Source organism: Meleagris gallopavo, chromosome 1 (assembly GCF_000146605.3).
Source record: "Meleagris gallopavo isolate NT-WF06-2002-E0010 breed Aviagen turkey brand Nicholas breeding stock chromosome 1, Turkey_5.1, whole genome shotgun sequence".
Taxonomy (NCBI): Eukaryota; Metazoa; Chordata; class Aves; order Galliformes; family Phasianidae; genus Meleagris; species Meleagris gallopavo.
In genome coordinates, this window is record NC_015011.2 from 120,475,751 (window position 1) to 120,495,672 (window position 19,922).

At 39.2% G+C, this 19,922-nt stretch overlaps 3 protein-coding genes across 8 annotated transcripts in view; 1 reads left to right on the plus strand and 2 right to left on the minus strand.

The window, feature by feature from the left end:
* The window catches only part of OFD1 (OFD1 centriole and centriolar satellite protein), a 29,074-nt gene extending 23,460 nt beyond the window's left edge, over positions 1-5,614 (minus strand). The window contains exons 1-6 of the mRNA XM_010726377.3: positions 5,494-5,614; positions 2,989-3,189; positions 2,140-2,208; positions 2,027-2,054; positions 1,258-1,365; positions 600-736 (exon numbers count right to left, since the gene is read on the minus strand). Coding sequence (XP_010724679.1) covers positions 600-736; positions 1,258-1,365; positions 2,027-2,054; positions 2,140-2,208; positions 2,989-3,189; positions 5,494-5,589 — 639 coding nt within the window. The 5' untranslated portion in view covers positions 5,590-5,614. The remainder of the gene's footprint in view (positions 1-599; positions 737-1,257; positions 1,366-2,026; positions 2,055-2,139; positions 2,209-2,988; positions 3,190-5,493) is intronic.
* Positions 5,615-5,634: 20 nt separating this feature from the next.
* On the plus strand, positions 5,635-11,051 carry TRAPPC2 (trafficking protein particle complex 2). 3 transcript variants are annotated; one of them, XM_010726368.2, is made up of 5 exons: positions 5,635-5,711; positions 5,950-6,059; positions 7,607-7,751; positions 8,508-8,593; positions 9,678-11,050. In XM_010726368.2, the coding sequence occupies exons 2-5, from the start codon at positions 5,967-5,969 to the stop codon at positions 9,774-9,776; spliced, it is 423 nt and encodes a 140-aa protein (XP_010724670.1). In that variant the 5' UTR covers positions 5,635-5,711; positions 5,950-5,966; the 3' UTR covers positions 9,777-11,050. The 3 variants fall into 3 exon arrangements, with proteins under 3 accessions (XP_010724670.1, XP_010724658.1, XP_010724664.1); XM_010726356.2 differs by having other exon boundaries at positions 5,648-5,728; XM_010726362.3 differs by lacking the exon at positions 5,635-5,711 and adding an exon at positions 5,718-5,810 and having other exon boundaries at positions 9,678-11,051.
* Positions 11,052-11,413: 362 nt separating this feature from the next.
* RAB9A (RAB9A, member RAS oncogene family) overlaps positions 11,414-19,922 on the minus strand; it is a 9,050-nt gene continuing 541 nt past the window's right edge. The window contains exons 2-4 of one of the 4 annotated variants that reach the window (XM_031557432.1): positions 19,863-19,867; positions 16,546-16,581; positions 11,414-14,329 (exon numbers count right to left, since the gene is read on the minus strand). In XM_031557432.1, the coding sequence (XP_031413292.1) occupies positions 13,690-14,295 (606 nt within the window). In that variant the 5' untranslated portion in view covers positions 14,296-14,329; positions 16,546-16,581; positions 19,863-19,867 and the 3' untranslated portion in view covers positions 11,414-13,689. Of the gene's footprint in view, positions 14,330-16,545; positions 16,643-17,658; positions 17,950-17,971; positions 19,836-19,862; positions 19,868-19,922 lie in introns of those variants that run through there. The other 3 variants (XM_003203093.4, XM_010726419.3, XM_031557435.1) reach the window with 3 other exon arrangements.

The following is a 19,922-nucleotide window of genomic DNA, read 5'->3' on the forward strand; positions in this document are numbered from 1 at the left end:
CTACTGACAGGCTTTTTATATTCACAGAGTGAAGTAAAATACTCCAAAAGAGCTGTGTCTTTAATTACAGGAAGGAAAAAACATGGAATAATTCACGTTATGATTTTGTTTCTGTGCAACATTTGAAATGCTATATAAATTCTAATCAATATTAAAAATTTAATTTATGTCAAAGTACATAGCAACAACTCATGCCTTGCATTATACTGAAATTTAAGCTTCAAAGTTGAACCTGGGAAGAGAAACAAATAGTTTACTATGAAACATAAACATTTTCCAATAAAACAAAGTAGTCAAAGAGCAAACAAAATGTACCAATGTAAAAGCAAAATAAGAAAAATTGTGTTACCAAATTAACATCAGGATAAAGACCTTAACATTCTGCAGATTTATTATTTAAAAAAAGAAGCAAAAGGATAAATGGGAATATACACATGCAGTATCATTAAACTAAGAATTGGTAACTGATAAACTTTGCTTTTTGTATTTGTAGTTATGCATGATCAGCCATTTTTCTTCAAGTTTTCTTAAATATTAAAGGTCTATAAGGTGTCAATATTCACAAATTTTTCCCTGAAATTCAGTTGCCAGAGTGATACCTTTTGAGACATCTCTGCTTGAAGTTGCTTCTCTATTTCTTTCCTATATTCATGAAGTTTGCCTTCTAAAGGTTCATATTTATGATGCTGAGGATAGGAATCAGCAAACTGCTCATCGATGAGCTGAAGTTTCTCAGCTATAAAAAAAGAAAAAAGCAACATGACCATCATAATTTAAAAATGAATTAGTCATCATGCTTATCCCACCAAAAACTGTATGGCACTGTGGGTTTGTGTGAACATAAACATCGCCATCATAGAAAGTCCTGTGTCAGTGGTAGCACCGAAATGGCATTTATCAGCTCTACATCACACAACAGGACAGCCTCAGCTGTTCAGGCACTATTTATTGCGTATCTAGTCATTCATCCTCCCTACTAAGAGGACAAGAGTTTTCTTTTGCATGTAACTTCTACATTTTTGTATTAATACTGTGTGTGTATTGTAATTCAAGAACTCCCAATCTGCACCTAAAAAAACTGAAACACTACCACACAGAAAAGCAATGCATGCAGTTACAATTACGTTTTCCAGAACATATTAACCTCTATTCATTGTTACTTTAGGTCGCGTTTGGATAGGGATGAATGTAAACCACCCATATCATTTACCAACATGCAACTGTTTGGGGAGACTTACTTGCAAAGGCTGCACTTACCAAGAGATTCTCTGTAAGGAGGTATGGAGATTGTCTGAGTTTCTCTGTCACAACATTCTTTACTTAAATGATGCTCTGTAAGTCCCATCAAAATCCGCATAAGAAAACCTTTCAAGATCCAACAGATTAGTTACTTCTAAGTTCATATCATAATTTAATTTCCAAGCCTGTAACTAATAAAGTCATTTTCACTACACAAATAAAAACAACTCAATTTATTGAAAGAACACAGTGAATACTGAATAAAAATCAATGCTAGTAAACTATTGATTTTTACTAGAAGTATTTTTTATTAAAAGTGTATTCTATTCTATTTCATTCTTTTTCTTTCTTCTGTTTCTCTTTGTCTCTCTGATCCCTATGGTCATTTGATGGAGCAGAATATTAGTACTGTAATTACAATGACATTAGGGAACAGTGGTTTCTGAAGACCAAGATACTCCTGGCTATTTTGTCTAGCTACATTTCATCATTAATGTAAGAATGATTTCTTACATTTAAAAAAAAAAAAGGAAAGCATTAAATCACTAACTGAAGTTTGAAGTGCATGCAAGTTAATGGTTGTGAAGCTCGTCAACGTTGGAATGAAAAACATCCAAAGATCATTACATTTAATACCTTATGTAGTACAAATTTCAAAACCTTATCAAATCTACAGTAGTCCAGACCAACATATGCTCAAGAAATTCGAGTTTCTATTTCTAGCATCTCAATAAAAATGAAGGTGACACAACTACCATTGTTTGCATCATATATAAATATCTTTTACCTTTCTTCTCCTTCTGAGTTCCCAAAGTCTGTAAGAAAGAAGATAGCATTTTAGCCAGTCTACATCATCACAATTGTAAGTTTAGCTTACTTTCAGAATCAAAACAACTTTACCAGTGATTTGTACAAACTGGATTTTGGACTGATCCTCAATAGTTGAAGAAGATCTTGGACAGACAACAGCTTTCAGAAAAATAAAAAAAGAGAAAGTAGAAAAGGTTAAATATTTAAACAATGCAACAGCCATCATTTTACAGTTATCAAATGTTTTCCATTTGAGAAAGCTCTAATTATCACCTTGCAAAATCATTTTCAGAAGCTTACTATTGAAGTACCGCTACCAAAGCTATATGGCAGTCAGTGCATAGTTCTATGACAAACTGAAACTGTGAAGAGAGGATTTTGTTTCCTCCCAAACCAGGATGCATGCTCTTGCTACCCTCCCCTACCTCTTCTCTTAATTTACCATATTAATGAGATGAGCTCACTAATCCAAACGACAACTAACTGCTCACCAGCTCAAGAAATTAATTTTCGATTAGAAAAAAAAATCACCATATTATCATTTACTCACGGAGGACAAACAAATAAAGGACAAAGACTGCACTTTTCAGCCATAACTCGTAACTAGAAACAGAAACTGATCATGAACCACACTTTCAGGAAAACTGAATGGCCAAAAATAAGGATAGCTTTAATAAGAGTCAGTTCCTCAAGTGGTCTGCAACACACCCATGTGAATTGTCATGACAAACCGTGGCTATGGGTGAAGCAAGCATGTGGCTAAGAGGGTATGCCTTTCCAATTCAGTGTATTTAGCCTACTGTGAGTTAAAGTTTTCATAATATTTTTTTATAGAGATGATCCCTAACAGGGAGTCTGTCAATTCTGCTGGAATATAACAACTCCCCAGAAAGTAAAGCTCGTACAGAAGTCTTAAAGGAAATGGATTACCAAACTTACCTTCTTCTTCTCTAAGCCACTTTCTGGAAAGAAAACAGAAAGTGAATACTCATAACCACATCTCTGCAGATGGTCTGCCACCAAACTGTTGGAAGCTGTGATCAAAAGCGAACAGTCATCACTTGGAACAGTCTGTGGTTGAAGCTCTCCACTTAAAATGGGATGCATAAGTTCATGGATGAGCTGTTTTCGGAGCTGCGTCTGACACAAGGAAAACATTTAGTAACAGGTAACCTGAGATTATAACAAGAGTTTTTGTTTATCAAAAATTAGCAGGCTTTCACTTTACTTCTACATGTTACATTACAACCTACATACCAGAAGCGGGCAGCCTAATGCTGGCAGAGCTTAGAGGAGTGCTCTTCTTCGAAACACTCAAGTGCTCAGGAGAACTAAGGCTTTCCCTTAAGACATAACAGGTGTAGGACTGAGAAGTACTCAGTCAAAGAACACATATAAGCTCCACTCCAGTACCCTCAGTTTTAATTTCAGATCACTGCTTTCTTGTTCTCTTATTATTTTCTTAAACAAAGCCTGTCTGACATTCTTCAGCTTCAGGTGTACTCGGAAAGCTCACTAGTCCTCTAGAGAATCCTATGTGAAGAAGTTGCTGATTCCATCCCAACAGCAACTATGCAACAGCGACAACATTTTTGAAGTTGACTGATTAAAGAAACTATATGAACAAAAATGGGATAAAATATGAAATGCTCAGTGAAACAACTGCTAGATCACATCAGACTGCCCTGATGATATTTTAGCATGGCTGTGTAAATGAAGTTGACAACAGAGAAAAATGAAAGGAGCTGATAAAAAATCATTTTTCCTAGTTTCTGAACTTGTTTCACTTCAATTAACTTCAACAGAGATTAGGGTGTCCCCAAAACAACAGGGACAAGCAATTTCCTGTACACTGTGTGACAAACTGGAGTGGAAAACAGGGCTAAATCCCTATCCCTGCTGAGAGGAAGCAAGACAAACATCAGTTGTGTTGCTACTCATTGATAAGAACTCAGCACTCCTGTAGGTTCAGATCCACCCTGCCTCTGACCCACAGAGGCAGTCAGAAGAGATCAAGGGAAAGCTGGGAGCGTTGTCTTTGGAAGATGCAAGTGTATCTGCAGGAATCAGTCAGAAACTCAACTATATTAACTCTTCACCTCAGAAAAGCTACAAAATTTTTAAAGGATGAATAATCTCCTAGGCAAGGAAAATTAAAGCAGGAAAATAGACTTAGATAGCACATCGCTATGAGTTAAGTCAAACAAGATATGGAAGATGGTCTGAGCATTGAAAGCTTGCTATGGAAATCACCAGCAGAGAAAATAAGCTGTCCTGAATACGAGATTCTTGGCTTTATCAACTGCATTCTTGAAATACAGATCTTGATTATTTTTTAACTGTACTGAATTTGACATAAAAATAGGAGCTAAAAAAAATCCTGGTGACATAAAGCTGGAAATAAAACTACATCAAGATCAGTACATCATAAGCAATATGATCAGATGCGTGAGCACAGCAAAAATGAGGCCTTGTGAAAGACAAGATATCAACATTTAAGGCATTGTATACATTCTGCTATACACATGGGATGCTTGGGAAAAGCAGACATCCTTCTAACAATGACCAGCACTATAATCATAGAATGGCTTGGGTTGGAAGGGACCTCAAGGATCATCAAGCTTCAACCCTCCTGCTGCAGGCAGGGCCGCCAACCTACTTACTACAGTTGTAACATGCCTCAAAACAAGATGCACGCAGCCTTCCAAAGAAACAGGCTAGAATTAATAGAGCTCTAAGCTTTATTTGGAAAGCTCAATGCAATTGCGACAGGCTTGCTTTAAGAACTGGGGAAAGATTTCATGCTGATGCAGGCGACTGATGCAGGCAATGTATCTGCTGCACCCTGACTTGCTCAGCACTGTGAAGCTGAATGCTGAAGGAAAGGCACAACTACTGTCTAAAGGCTCCTAAAGAGGAGCAGGAGCTATTTAGACTGAAGGATACCTCCAGCACACGAGTAAGAGCCAGAATAACAAATCTACAAATAACAAATCTAGCCTACAAGCAGAACAAAGCATCGCTCTTGGACACCACCACGTTCTATGACATTCTCCTGAAGGAGGAGATGTTGTGGAAGCAGCCTGGCCCACTATAAGCAGAACTGGAAAGGAAAAAAAAGAAAAAAAAATCAACAGGAGAATAACTCATTAGTGCTTACTTACAGTAGTTAACCCTGCTGATCAACACCCTGAGACTAACCCACAGAGGGCACCGCTTCTGTTTACCAAACACCTGCTCCTGGCACCAAGAAAAGCGCTGGTCTCAATTAGGCCATAGCAACACCACCGTGTCCGGGGAGAAGGGGAAAGGCCGGAGATGATCCTTACGGGTCCCGTCCAATTCGGGACATTCTATCATTCTGGGATTTACTCAGCGCAGAACGTCACCCCTTTCTCCGTTACGGCGAATCACGGGCAGCGCCCGCCGCCAAACCACACACACCTTGAGCGTGTCCAGCACGCCTCGGTTCTTAAAGGTCTGATAGAGCCTTTTCCGGAGCTCATCCTGCGACAGAGCCTCCCTCTCTCCCTCAGCCATCCCGCCCCGCGGCACAGTGCGGCGGCTCCCGACCGGCCCGAGCGCGGCGTCACCGGATGGGGCGGGCAGCGCGCAGCGCTTCCGGGAGGCCGCTGCTTGACGTTGCGGAACCGCGGCGCGGGGTGAGGCGCCGGACGCGGTACGAAAGGCGGGAGGAAGGGCTGCTACTGTCCGCCCTGCGGTGTCCGCAGCCCCGTAGGAAGGGGTCCTGTGAGGCTGAGGTGCCACACCGCGCTCTGTGCTCCCGGCGGGCGGCTCACCCTGCTGTTCTCTATTATGTGGCGTCTGGATCCATTTTCCCCCTCCCCCCGCCAGCGTTATCTCTCCCACCGCCTATCTCTCTCTGTCTTTTCTCATCAGGCGCGCTGCCTTGAAGAATGTCGGGAAGCTTCTACTTCGTGATAGTTGGCCATCATGACAACCCCGTGTTTGAGATGGAATTCCTGCCTCCTGGAAAAGCGGAGTCCAAGGTGCGATAACCCCTGGTGTGTCCTGTGCTAACCCCTGCTGTATGCTCTCACACTGTTAGAAACACAGCCAACGTGTTGTAGAAAGTATTATTACCTCATATTGAATGCTTTCTTTTTGTGACAGGGAGTAGAATTCTGGGGTATTTAGGTCTTCCAATATTTATTTCCTGGATTGTATTTGTTCTTCATAAAATATGATTTCCTTAAGTAATCGATGATGCCCTGTGAACAAATATACGTAGGCCACTCCTAAGGTAATGCCTTCTGTTTATTTCCATGGAAACTACAACCTGTACAAAGAGCACAATAACACTGTTTGATAGTGCAAGTTCTCAGCTACAGAACAGTCTTTTTCAACACACTCATCATCATTAGCTGTGCATTTTTGCCAGCAATAAGAGCCTGCGTGCCGTGCATGTAACAGTCGGCACCAAGGGAGGTGACCTGCTGTCACTACTGCTAAAACTCACCACCTACTCTTCTCTGAGCTCACATCCACTGTTTGGTCTCCAGAAACGTTCAGCAAGCATCAGTGAAGGTCAGTGGGTGCGCTCTTTTTCCTATATGGAGGAGTTCACTGACACTCTTTTCCTTCATACACACTTCCATGTCAGATGCCATTGTGTCAGACTACTCCCCTGCTGCCATCTGTTGCACAGCAACAAAATGTAATTTGGTGGGGAGATTCAGCTCCTACTGCCATGCCATCATCTTCCACGTCTGCTGTTGTGGGCCAACAGACTAAAATAGTAGGCATATAGTGGAAAAATAATTTGCTACTTGCTGCTGACAGAAATACCACAACTTGAATAAGAGTCTTGTCTGCCTCAGCTTGCGGGACTAAATTTTCCTAAATTTTCCCCCAAGAGAGGATCTAAACTTAATGTGCACTGAGGAACAAGTAGGTACTGGTATATTGATGTGTTTTGGGAACCTCTGCTCCCATTCCTGAGACACACTATGTAAGAGCATGCACATGCTCCTGAAGCAAATGGTTGTATGTACAGCCCTGTGCAAGCTTTAGCTCCTTAAGCTTTGCTACTCAGTTTCTTGCTTGATGTGGAACTGGTCAGGCTGTAGTAGCTGACTGCTTAATTTCAGACAAATTTGACAAGGTTATGGTCCAAAACATGGTAATTTGGGGGAAATTTCTCAAGAATAGGTGACTGGAGCAGAGAAAAAGACTTTCGCCAGGACCTCTATTGTGGAATAAGTTTGTAGGGAGAGATTTTGCACTGGTAAAGGTAAGAATCCACAGGTGAATTCATCCATGAGCTAAAAGTGCAAGCTTTATAGGTTTTGCTGCTCTCAAGACTATCTTTATGATGACCATTTTCTTATGCTCTTTTCTTTCCCTTGAATCCAAGTGTTATAACAATATGTACTGGTCTCATTTCTTTACAGCATGGCACACATGGCAGCAAAGAAGGGTATATAGAACTTTATGTAACTTGAATACTAGTTGTTTACCAGGTTGAGCAAATGATTGTTTATACTTAACTCCCTTCACTGAATTACTTATCCTCTGTCTTCTGGAAATGTGTTAGGATGATCATCGCCATCTCAACCAGTTCATCGCCCACGCTGCTCTTGACCTAGTAGATGAGAACATGTGGCTTTCTAACAACATGTATCTGAAGACTGTGGACAAGTTTAATGAATGGTTTGTTTCTGCTTTTGTCACGGCTGGACATATCCTTTCCTCTTCTCTTTCTGGATATTTACTGAGCCTTTTGTCAGATAGTGATAAATCAGTTGGAATGACTTTGAAATGGATTTCTCTGGCTGTTCACCGTTATTATTGTTGGAGTTTCCAGCTTGAAGTGGAGATGAAGGATGAAGTGAGTTGGGGGCACAGCAGTTATTTAAAATTGGAACTAGCTGGAGATTGATTTTTCTTTTTGGAAGACCTGAATGAAATGCAAAGTTCATAAGGAGTAGAGGAAAAAGGAATGAAAGCAGACTTATTCAAGGGGCTCTGAGCAGGCCTGTATGATTCTCTGCTTACATTCCTTTGGTAATGTTAAAAGAAGAGGAGAGAGAAAATTACTTGATGTCAGTTGTGCACATATTGAAAATATAGTGTCATGGCTTGATGGTCTGTGCAGATGGTCCCAAAGAGAATGTATTGTGAAACATTTGTTATGCATAGCAAGTAACATTTTAATTTCAGGGATATATGGAAAAGATTCTGAGTGTATCACTGATGTTACAAATTTTCTAGCTTTAAAAATAATAATCTTCCAAAGAAAGGTGATTCTTTTTTCACATATGGGAATTTCAAATAATGCTTTCTAAATATCATTGCTTCACTTAATTCTTTAAACATGCATGTTTATTTCTAGTTAGTGTACAGCTAAATATTTAGGTATATGCAGAATTAGGTGTAAGTGCTTATTTTGGGATATGCTTTCACTGGGAAAGTTAAATTTTCCTTAATTATTTTACATATGAGATTTATAATGCTTCATGATGTAAGGCAAGAAGATGGAATTAAGAACTTCTTTAATGATGTATATGACTTGTATATAAAGGTAAGCTCCCACTTCTTAGTTTCACAGCAGTACCTCTCAGTGTGCTATATTAATATGTTTTGTTAGGGGGTACCTTTGTGAGGGGAAGAGTTTCCCTACTGTCCACACGTGTGGGAACTGTGGAGTTGTGGCCTGAACCACTGATGGATCACCTGAGGCAAGGACTGGGTCAGCCGTGGGAGCATAGGTGAAAGCAATTCACCTGTGTGACTGGAACCAGACCGGAGCCAGGCTCCATCCCTCCTACACCCCATTTAAAGGCTGACTACCACTGGGGAAGGATCTTTCTGGAGATCTCTCCTTTTTGGAGTTTTCCACTGCGAGCCTAGGTCCTTGGATATGAGTGAGCATTTCTTCTTGATTGTGTCTTTTCCACCACAATAATCTTTCCAACTATAACACCTGTAAAGTACCATCCTAACCATGCTACTCTTCCAACTGTCTATTTGTTGGCTACACCACATCAGACAGAGTTGATAACGTGTGACATGAAGGCTGCATTTTCTGTACAGTATAATAGATTTTTCTAGTTTGCTATAGATTGTGCTCCTCCAGGATTTCCTTTCCATTTCAGTCCAGTCATTTTGGGCAGTGTTGTGTTATTAGTGGTGATAATGAAAGCAAAGGACTGTTACACAGCAGTCTGCTCAAAGCACTTCTCTCTTCAGAACAAGTAGCAGCGTGTGTTGTCACAGCCCGGCTGGATCGCCACTAGATGGGGCAGTTGCAAACACTGACATCATCTGAGATTCTTACAGGGATTCAAAGGATGCCAATTTCTACAGCAGGTTTCCATGAGAATCACGGAATGGCTAGGGGTGGAAGGGACTTCAAGGATCATGAATCTCCAACCCCCCTGCCACATGCAGGGCCACGATGCATTTGTTGTTAGCTCTTACTAAGAGATGGTTGTGCACGTGAATGGGGGAGAATGCAACAGCCTTCAAAGTCAGTGACTTCCTAGGAGGACTTCCCACACTTTTCAATGCCACTAAATAGGCTGAAAGCTAATAGTAGTCATTTAAAAGAACATTTCCTATTTCTGGGCATTGTGCTTGTTGATGAGATTTTCTTCTTTCCACAGTTTGCAATGAACCCATTTTATGAACTCAATTCACCAATTCGATCCAGTGCCTTTGAAAGGAAAGTGCAGTTTCTTGGGAAGAAGCACCTTTTGAGTTGAATAAATAACTTTCCTGAGTGAGTCCTTTTCCACGGTTCCCTGATTTGATCTGTAGTTCTGGCTAGTTCTCAGCATGTTGGAAATCCATCTTCCTGGAGACTGACAAATTGGGTGCTGAAGCAGCTTTTCTTCTCTTATTGATACAGATAAAACAGCCAGATTTTCTGGTTAAAAAATGTACATTAAGGAGTTTATGTCTTACAAAAAAATGAGTGTCACAGTGTCTGGGCTGAATAGGTACAAAGCAAGGTATGTCAGTGCGTGTGCAAAATGTCTCTTACAGAGGGTGAGAGGACATCTGATCTAAACACTGAAGGCATCTCTTGTGAGTTGATTTATTAAATAAGCAAAAGGGTATTTTTTTTTATTTTTGGCCTCAGTGGATAAATCTGTTGTGAACTTTTCTACTTAGTCTTTTGCTAGAGAATGTACTCTGCAGGTTACCTGTACTCTTCATAGTATTAAATAAGTTTAATATATAACTTTAACATAATAGATGTATAAATAATTAAAAAAAAAAATGCAAAGCTTAGTCTTCAGCATTTTGGCAAGTTTTACTTTAAAAAAAAAAAAACTTCCAAGGTTTGTTTTTTAAGCTTAAGGTTGTAAATGTCTCATGTTTAGCACAACAGGTGCTTAGAGCTGCAGTGTTGCATGAATGAAATGCACAGAGCAGATCACAACAGCTGTTTGCAGTGACTTCAAATCTAATTCACACATGGAAAAAAAAAAAACAAACCCAACAATTAAATTTAGGTGTTTAAACCCACATCTTTTTGTTATCTCTGCATGTGCTGAAGTTCTCCTTTTGAAAATGTATTTATTTCTACTGGGATCTTTGAACCTCAAGTAAGGTTTTAGAAGGACTTTGCTAGGCCCCTTTGGCTACAATCTCATTGTAAAATTTGGTGGGTTTTTTTTTTTTTTTTGCAAAACTTCATTTTTAACTACTGATTTTTAAAGGAGTCATTCAGCATATACATATCTGATATTTTGGCTGGTTTCACAATCTTTTATGAAATCTGTTTCTTTCTGCAGAACATGTCTGATAAGCAGTTTCCAAAGGAAGTGGCACCCTATTCTAAATAAATACATTCTGTGTAGTTTGTATGCTAAAGGGACCACATATGTAGGCAGTTCACGTATAACCAGTTATTACTTCTTTGTAATCTATACATAATGTTGAAGCATCACTGTAAGATATTCCCTGTGAAAAGCAACGCTGTACTAGAGGGATTGTGATATTTACCTTAAATAAAAGGTGGACTAATGCAGCATGGATGCCTGTTGACTGTACTTTACATGATTTTAAGAGAAGAGCAGATGAGTGGGGCAAGGCTACTAGCAGGACATTAAGTGAAGGTGGGAATGCTTGTCTTGGCAGTACTGTTTAATAGCACCTGCACTGAACAGCATTTTGACAGCATCATGTAATCTCATGTAATTTTTTTTTAGATACATACATGAAATGAACAAACACACTTGAAGCAAAGCATTCCTACTTACACACTAGCCAAAATGTTACTAACAGGATCCCCTACTACTTAATCTGAAATGAGTCAGTGAATTGAAACATGTACCACAACTGCCCACCTTCATAATGAAAGGGAAATAATAAGCCTTCACAGAAATGTGTATTTGTTGCTAAGATGAAGATGTTTATTTTGGTACAATCCATATCTGCTTGTCATACAGCTGCCAGTTCCAAGTTCTTGGCAGTCTCTCTCACACCAAAGCCAACTTCTACATAGGCTGCAGTCTTATTCACTACAGCATGTAAACTTCCTTTATCACTTTTGTAATTAGTGCACAGTTACGGTAGAGCAGTTCTCATGGCACACTATGCCTACTGTGTCAAATGGCGTTTAATTTATTAAACCTGCTTCTCATAAGGAGGCTGGGTAATCATGGCATTACATAGAAATGATAGGAGAAACAGGAGAAAATAGAAATTGGCTATTAAGCACAAGAAAAACTGCTACACCTGGTTTTCATCCTTATTTCCTTTTATAGATATTATTATTAAAGTTTTAATTATAATACTCAAATGGTAATTTCATCTACTGTTTTATTTCAGTCTCACTTCTGCAAAAGTTAAGGTTCAAGGAAATTAAGGTTCAATCTAGCTTACCTTCTTTCTTTCCTCACATCTTTCCTTCACTCACTATAAATCTAAATATCACAGAAGCAGCAGGTCAGCCTGTATTTAGCAGTTCAGTGACTGAAACTTAAAACACAACTCTGTCACTGTATGTACAGGACACTAAGAATGAAGGAGACTTGGAATGCAGAATTTGTCAAAATATCACCTTGCAGCAGGAGCAGCAGACCTGTGGAGTAAACATGGTTATGAACAGGTTCAAACAAGAAAACATTGAGAAAAGCATATAAGAGCAACAAGAAGTTTGTTTTGCAAGCTTTACTTCTAAATAACATCTGGTACAAAGCAAACACGTTAAGAGAAGACTCTTGCTGTTACTGTACTATCTAGAAAAGCTTCTCTATTACAACAAAAAGATTGCAGTACAGAAAGCAGAGTCTGCATAATTTAGTGAAAAACACGGCCCGTCCTGTAGGCCTTTGATTTCCTTCTGAGGTCTACAATGTGTACACTAACAGGCATGCTTGTAGTCAGGTTACACATTGAAGCAATAGTGCATTATCAAGTTTGCTATTAAAAGGATATTGAGTACTCTGAGAGCCAGCTTTCAAGAACTTCTCATACAAGTATTCTACCATGGGACAGCAGTGGAGAGCTTCAAATACACATCCTGTGGCTTCATCTGCAACACTGCAGAAAGATTATCCATTGAACATGGAACTTGTTTCTGTTCACTGTCAGTTAATGAGTACAGTAATACCAAAGTTTAAGTCTCTACCCTACGATGGCATATTAAATAAGCATCAAATTTGGCTCAAACATTAGTTATAGGTATCTACTCGTACTAGACTGGAAAGCTGTCACTACCTGCTAAGTCAAGAGCTTCCTGAGTTCCCTATGTATTGCAAATCCTTAGTTTCACAGTACAGAGATCACAAACACATTCATAGCTCAGGTGAACAAGAACAATAAGGTCAGAACTTTAAGGCTGTATACTAAAAGCTTTCTTGAAGAGATCCACATTATGGCAAGTTACCAAGAGTTACTAAAGCTGACCAAATAAAGTACATGTAACCATTTTCAGTTATGAAAAATACTTTGTTTATCCAGATTTTTTTTTTATCCTATCAATCAGAAACATGCCAGAACGGGACATAATGGGAAGACATGTATTAAAAAAATAAATCACATTTTGCATTGAACTGCTGGAAAAATTCATATGGCATTAGAATAGTAAACAAAAGGAAGATGAACATTAAATATGTAGGAAATTTATTTCCTACTTAAAAACCTACACAAATTATAGCAATTACAGAAAACTTGAATTTATGTTAACTTGTAGTAAATGCATTAGAGATGAAGTACCACACAAATCAAAAGGAATGCAGTGAGACTAAAGTTTAGTATCTAGCATTGTTAAGAAACTGAGTTCTAGTGAAACAAAATGGAATGCTAATTTCATAAAAATATATATACATATAAAAGTTTCTTTGTATCTGAATTCCAGAACAGTTTCCACGAAGTAGTGCTTCTAGAACTTCAAGTTTTAATTATATTCAAAGTATTTATCATTTAGAGTTGGCAAATTACATTCTTACATTAAGATTTTTACTTGACACCTTCCTGATACGAAGTGTCACTAATTAAATAATGGGTCACTTGTGAATGGAAATCTGTTTTGCTCCTCCAGGAAAGCAGCAGAGTATTACAACTTCAGTATTAGAGCAGAACCCATTTGTTATTTTATCTACATCTTTCCCATCCTCTTACAGAGTAAGCTAGTTGAAAGTAATTTGGCAAAAAAGAAAAAAGTCAACAACAAGATGAACTAGGTTTCGGTTTCCGATGAAGGTTTACTGTATCCGTTTGAATAAAATGATCCGATCTATCTTCAGAGGCTAGAACTCTTCTAACAGCTTCTTCAAAGGCTGCTGCAACATTAGTGGCATCTTTTGCACTGGTTTCAAAATAGGGATGGTTGCCATTATTCCTGCACCAGTCTTGGGCTTCTTCCGTAGACACCTGCCTCTCATTTATATCAACTTTGTTACCCAATATCACAAATGGAAAGCTTTCGGGCTCCTTGACATCTGCATAATAAATGAACTCTTTCTTCCAGTTGCTTAAGTTTTGGAAGCTTTGAGAGTCATCCACGCTGAAGGTAAGCAGGCAACAGTCAGAACCTCTGTAGAAAGGAGTCCGCAGGCTCCTAAAACGTTCCTGACCTGCTGTGTCCCAGATCTGCAGAGTGACAAAGTGTCCATCCACTTCCAAATCTTTGTTTAAGAATTCCACACCTATCGTATGAAAAAGCTGTGCATCAAACTTGTTGGTGACGTATCTATTCATAAGGGAACTCTTCCCAACACCACCATCTCCTAGCAGTATTACTTTAAGGAGTGATGATTTTGCTGCCATTGTTAAGAGAATAGATCTTCCTTGTTTCCCAGACCTGTAAAAGGTTAAGAAAACTGTTAAGAAGGGAAGTAGTGAGCAGAAAGTTTTGTATGTACTTAGTGTTAAAAGTCCACCAACATCAAGCTTCATGCAAAGACAGGATGGCTATGCAATATAGACTAAGTGTAGGTACTCATAATAACAACACCCACTTAAGAATACAACTTGTTTAACTGTCATCTATTCCACAGATTTCAGCATGACTTTTGCAATCAATAATAAATTTGCAACCGATTCACAGTGAATGCTGTAGTCTACAGAACGAATTAAGCCAAATTACAGCATTTGTGAAGTCCTATGACTAGCCTTCATCACAGCATTCATGCACTAACATTCATTATTTCCCTCCTTATAAAGCAGCTGCAGCAAATGGAATACTTCTATTACAACTGTTTACAAAAGCAAACTCATTGCTGCTAATTCAAGTGGTACTCCAGATGTCAGCTGCTCAGGACAAGTCTACAATGCCAGTTCAGTTAGTTTGTGCAGACTTTCCATGGTAAAACTGTCAAACACCTTGGCAGTGCTAGCAAAGAGTGGCTGCCAGCATAGGGATCATGAATTAGTGACACCAATTAAGCTTTTATCTTTTACTGTGATATTTTAGTGTTTAAGGGCTTTATTCATTTATTTGAGGCAGTTACATCACCTGCATTTTGTGCCAGCCCATGGTTCACCCTCCATTACATTAATGTCACCTAATGCTATTAAAAATTATTTTAATTGCTTGCAGGTAAAGTTTCAGTTCAAGGAGCCCAAACATAGGTTTTGGTATGTGGAGAACTGCCATTTCTGTACCAACCTGATACTCTTAAGAACTTAAAGAAACTCAGCCAAAACAGGCTTTTGTGAAAATAGCATCTATTTAAAATGCAAGGAGGTCACAAGTAGCCTGGTCTGCCTCCTCCTCTGAAGGAAGGAATGTGGTCTTGCTAGTTGTAATTAGCGTTGCTGGCATATACATCACCCACAAAACACAATTATGGAATTAATACCCGATACAAGCTGGTATAAAGTCATATGACTGCGTGCTGCCTTAGAATCAAGGCCTGCGTTAGAAACAAGAAATGTCAGGAATTTTTTCATCCTTAGCTCTCCATCTTTGAATGTATAACAATCTACAGTAGAACATAACAAATACTTTAGAGTTTTGAGAGCAGCTGAAACCTCAATGCAAGGAACTTCCAAATATAAGGAGGAGTAACTGCTTCTATTAAAAATCTGTCCGGAGGAAATTTATTTTTACACTGCATAATGAAAAACAGTATTTATAAATCCTTTGCATTTTACAGGTTTGTATCACAATATTAAAACTGCTTAAGAATTACAAAAGAATGGTTCAGTTACCTTTCATAGAGCTATGGGATAATCACTACAGCTCGAGGTACGAACATACAGCATGTTACAAACAAGCCTTCTTGGAGTCACACGACTACCAGCAGGTAAGTTCCAGGCTCACACTGAAAGCTTTAAAATGCCACAGGTGTTCCTTAATCTCCCTGATTCCTACTATTACCTAACAAATAAGTTATTTGAACTACTCTATTATACAGTAACAAGTTCTTAATAAATAATGCATTCGTGAGAACAGAGGGTACTGAATGTTTCCCCATTTTTCCACTTCAGTGAAGGGCACACTTCACAATTAATATACTGCTACTTCTGCACTGAGGCTAAAGAAATAGCTTCCCCAGAACCAACAAGCAAGCACCTCTAACAGTGTTTCTGCAAACTTTTTAGTCTGAACAGCAACAAAAAGATACCTTCTCAGGCATTTGGGATTACAAGAGCACTTGAATCTCCAAAGAAACATCGTTAAAGGCATTAAAAAGCAATTTTCTTTCAAAGACTGTATACACTGTTAGGGACTACTATGTAACCCTACTGACTGACTACACAATTTAAAGCATTTGCAGGAGCTGGATGGCAGTTTTCAGTACAGCAGGCTGCTGCACTTCTTCCACTTGAAGATCTTAAACAACGTAAGATTTCTCAAATAGCTTTAAATTGTCCTGTTGTTTTTTGTTTTTTTTTTTTTCCCCAAGTAACAAGCCTTAACACTCCAACAAAAAACAACACAATCCTCCAGAGCTGTGGAGAATTAATGTTATTTCTCCTATTATGTACTTTGAACTTACATGAGCAATACATCTTTGACAATGTTTTTGGAAGGAGTCAGTATTTGATATGATATTCCTGAAGATTTCTTACCTTAGCCGTTCAGTTTAAATCATCGTTCAGCATCTGAAAATAAAACAAATAACTTCGTTTCCAATGTGCATCTGATTATTTTAACCAACATCAGGAACTGCAAGACACCACAGAATTACAAATAGATATTTGTTCCAGTAATTTCAACTTACTGTGCTACACAATTATCGTAATGTAAAAGCAGTCTCAGCCTGGTACATAGACCAGTCTACAAACAGATCTGTCCCCTATTTTTCCATCTTATTTCAATACTTGGTGCCAAACAAGAAGTCCAAAACAAACAAATTAAAAACAGCCCTACTGTAATGCATTCTGGTAACCATTTCTGAATTTCCTCCTCCAATTCATAAGGTCACAAGCTCTTAGACTACTGACTTCATTACTGATAAATGTTAAAGCAGGGAACCATTTCTACTAAATGTCACTTCTTTTAGAAGTAATTTAGTTATTTCCCTCCTAGAATCCCCCTGTTAAACTGAATTACACATCTGAAACATTTTCACTGGCAGTCCAAACGCTGGCAAGATAGAACATTACAGGCTATTTCATAAAACGAAAGCTGTTTGCTTTACAAAAAGTCCTCAATTTCTAGCCCTGCAGAGCTTATGTGTATTAGAGAAAGCAATGGTGTTTTATCTTGATTTACTTAATTCCATGGTAACAACTTCTTATCTGCCTTTTATTTTTGAGTGTAATTACCTCTTTGAGCACTTTGGTGTGGAGGCAACGCTCAAAGAAAAGTCATTGGTTTGTATCTAGAAAATCTTAACAGCAACACCGAAGCTTACTTTTATAATAAAAAGACTATCCTAGGTTAATTGATTGAGAAGGATTTGTATATACCAAATAATGCCAAAAACTGAAGGAATTTAAATGCTAAAGTAAAATTTTGGCCAACAGCACTCAAGTTTCTTCTACCTGATCATGCTTATTTAGAGCTTCAGAGACTTTCAGCCAAGTCTTCCGAGAGAAGAAAAGTCTTTGATAAACATCTAAGGCCAAACGCTGTCTCAGTTACTGACAGGCAAATTAGCACCTTCCTAACTGATGTAACAGTCACACTGACAGTGTTTCATAATCTCTTAACCTCAGCTTTACACATACACAACGTACCCATTTCAGCTCTGAAGACCATTCAGAATCACCTTTTCTAAGCCATCTTCTTTCATTAAACCAGCAAGGATTACTGGTTTAAAAAGAGAACACTTCAATATGTTGTCAGACAAAAATACCTGCCTTGCAGTAACAATGTACACTTATTCCTCCATCCACCATTTTTTTTTCTTAAAGTGTTTGACAATATTTATCACATTAACATAGAAAGAAAACCCGTCTCCTGCTTTAGATACAATGGCTCATTAAATACTGACAAATTGCTTCTTTGCAAAACATCTGGAAAATAAAAAAGAAAATCACAAAAACTTACAAAGCTGCAAGGTCATGGGTAGGGTCAAGAATAAAGTGTTGAAAACTGGGTTAACACTTGCTCTTTGTCTTAACCCTCCAACACTACAGCAGTTTTATCACCTACTGCAGATATGCAAGTTTCCAGAAAGCTGAAAAGAAAGCAAGAAACAAATTTACTCCGTTTTCCTTCATTTAGCTAAAGAATCCTTGTCCAAGTACTTAAACGGTACTGCTTTATTCACACTCCAGGCAATAAAGCAACATAAGAACAGTTTTCCAGGGAGTAATGGGCCACAAGCCTGCCTCACCTGGAAATATTTTGCTTTAAAATTCAGAGAGGAACAGAGATTAAGTCAAGATCCTCCAAGCTGTGCACTTCTTAATGCACTGCAGTTTTGACCACAACAGTCTTCAAACTGACCTTCCCCTCCAAAAAACACCCATGTAAAAGCTGTGGCTCAGAAATACCCTTTACAGTGGGGCAGTCGACAGCAGCCCAATTCTCTGTAAAACAGGCAGCCCTCCAGTCAGACGGCCTGACCTGCTGAGATCCCAATCACCCTTCCTTCATCCACTACATTCCACCACACTACTGCAGTGTGATGGCAGCTTAAGTTTTCTGTCGGATAACTTGATGACAAGTTATCCAAAAACTGTCTTTAGTCATCAGCAGCCTGGACACAGTTTATCTAACATCAGAATAACACTGAAGATTATTCCTAATTTGAACAAAATGCAAAATGGATTGACATTAAGCTGTTGCTACTCATTTGCATGCCCCAAAAGTTGTTTTCCGTGTTTCTTTGGTTTCTTTGTAAGTTTACTTGTAACTCCTGTGCAGTTCAGCAGTTGCCTGAGATGACACAAGACAAAGGAAGAGGCAGCAGCCAAGAGCAGGAATCCTTCAGCATGCACAACCCTTGGATCATGCAATCATCCCAGGCCTACTGCCAGAAGTGCTTTAGTTACTATAACTTACATCTAACTGCAAAGTGGATCAGAAAAACTTGTCAGGAGAAATAGAACCATATAGAACCAGCCTTCACCTTCCACCTAATTCCTCACTTCCAGGCAGAACGACCAAACTCGACAACTCTGATTAAATTCAGAAAAAGGAAAAAAAAAATTCTCAGAAGCTCACAAGTAAGCATCTCCTAGTTTAAGTACCAATCATAATAATATCACTGACTTTCAGCCAACTATAAAGCAACCTTAGGAGTAAGTTGGTCCAGCATCTCCAGGAATTCATGAGATCACATTAACTGACTCTCTCCTTGCAACCCAATTCTGTTACTGCTCCCTCTCTGTGAGTAACTTACCAAGCAGGTAACTACTGCTGCTCATCTGTGCTCCTCTCTCCAGTACAAGAGTCTCCCTTTTCCTCCAGAGATTCTTAGCAATAGCTGCTCCTGTCAGCCCAGGCTACACTGTGAGTTCACGCTCTTCCCAACATGTGAGCAAAGCCCATCCATAAGGGAGTAAGCGGGCTGCAAAATACCAACCCAGACTGCTTGTGCTGGGGGGCACCAACGAGAACAATAACTTAAAAGAAATAAGTAAACTTTTAGTCCCATAGAACCAAAAGAATGGTTCAGGTTAGAAGGGACCTTAAAGACCACGGAGCTCTAACACCCCTAGATGACCCTTAGGGTAGCCGTACTAGGTTTCCTTAGAAATAAAAAATGACAGAAAGGGGTTTTACACCCACGCTGAACAACTCTTCCCGCAGTCTGCCATTACAGCTAACTACTTCATAAGCTGCTACCAAAACAAAGCAGGCACACAAGAAAATCCCCCTAGAAACCCATTACACGCAACCGTCGCACGCTGATAAATGTGAGACCGATGATAACATCGGCCGTGTCGGTGCGGAACGCGCAGCTCCGCTGGGCCGCATCCCAGGCGAGGCGCCCGCAGTCACGGGATCCCACTCACGCCACCCGGCCCCCACCGAGCCGGGCCCTCACCCA

What these genes read in the sequence shown, in the direction of transcription:
- TRAPPC2 (XM_010726368.2), top strand. Translation starts at nt 5,967, where the DNA reads ATGTCGGGAAGCTTCTACTTCGTGATAGTTGGCCATCATGACAACCCC. An exon ending in CTGGAAAAGCGGAGTCCAAG is followed by an intron (nt 6,060 to 7,606) that starts GTGCGATAACCC and finishes GAAATGTGTTAG; the next exon opens with GATGATCATCGCCATCTCAA. An exon ending in TGCTTTTGTCACGGCTGGAC is followed by an intron (nt 7,752 to 8,507) that starts ATATCCTTTCCT and finishes TAATTATTTTAC; the next exon opens with ATATGAGATTTATAATGCTT.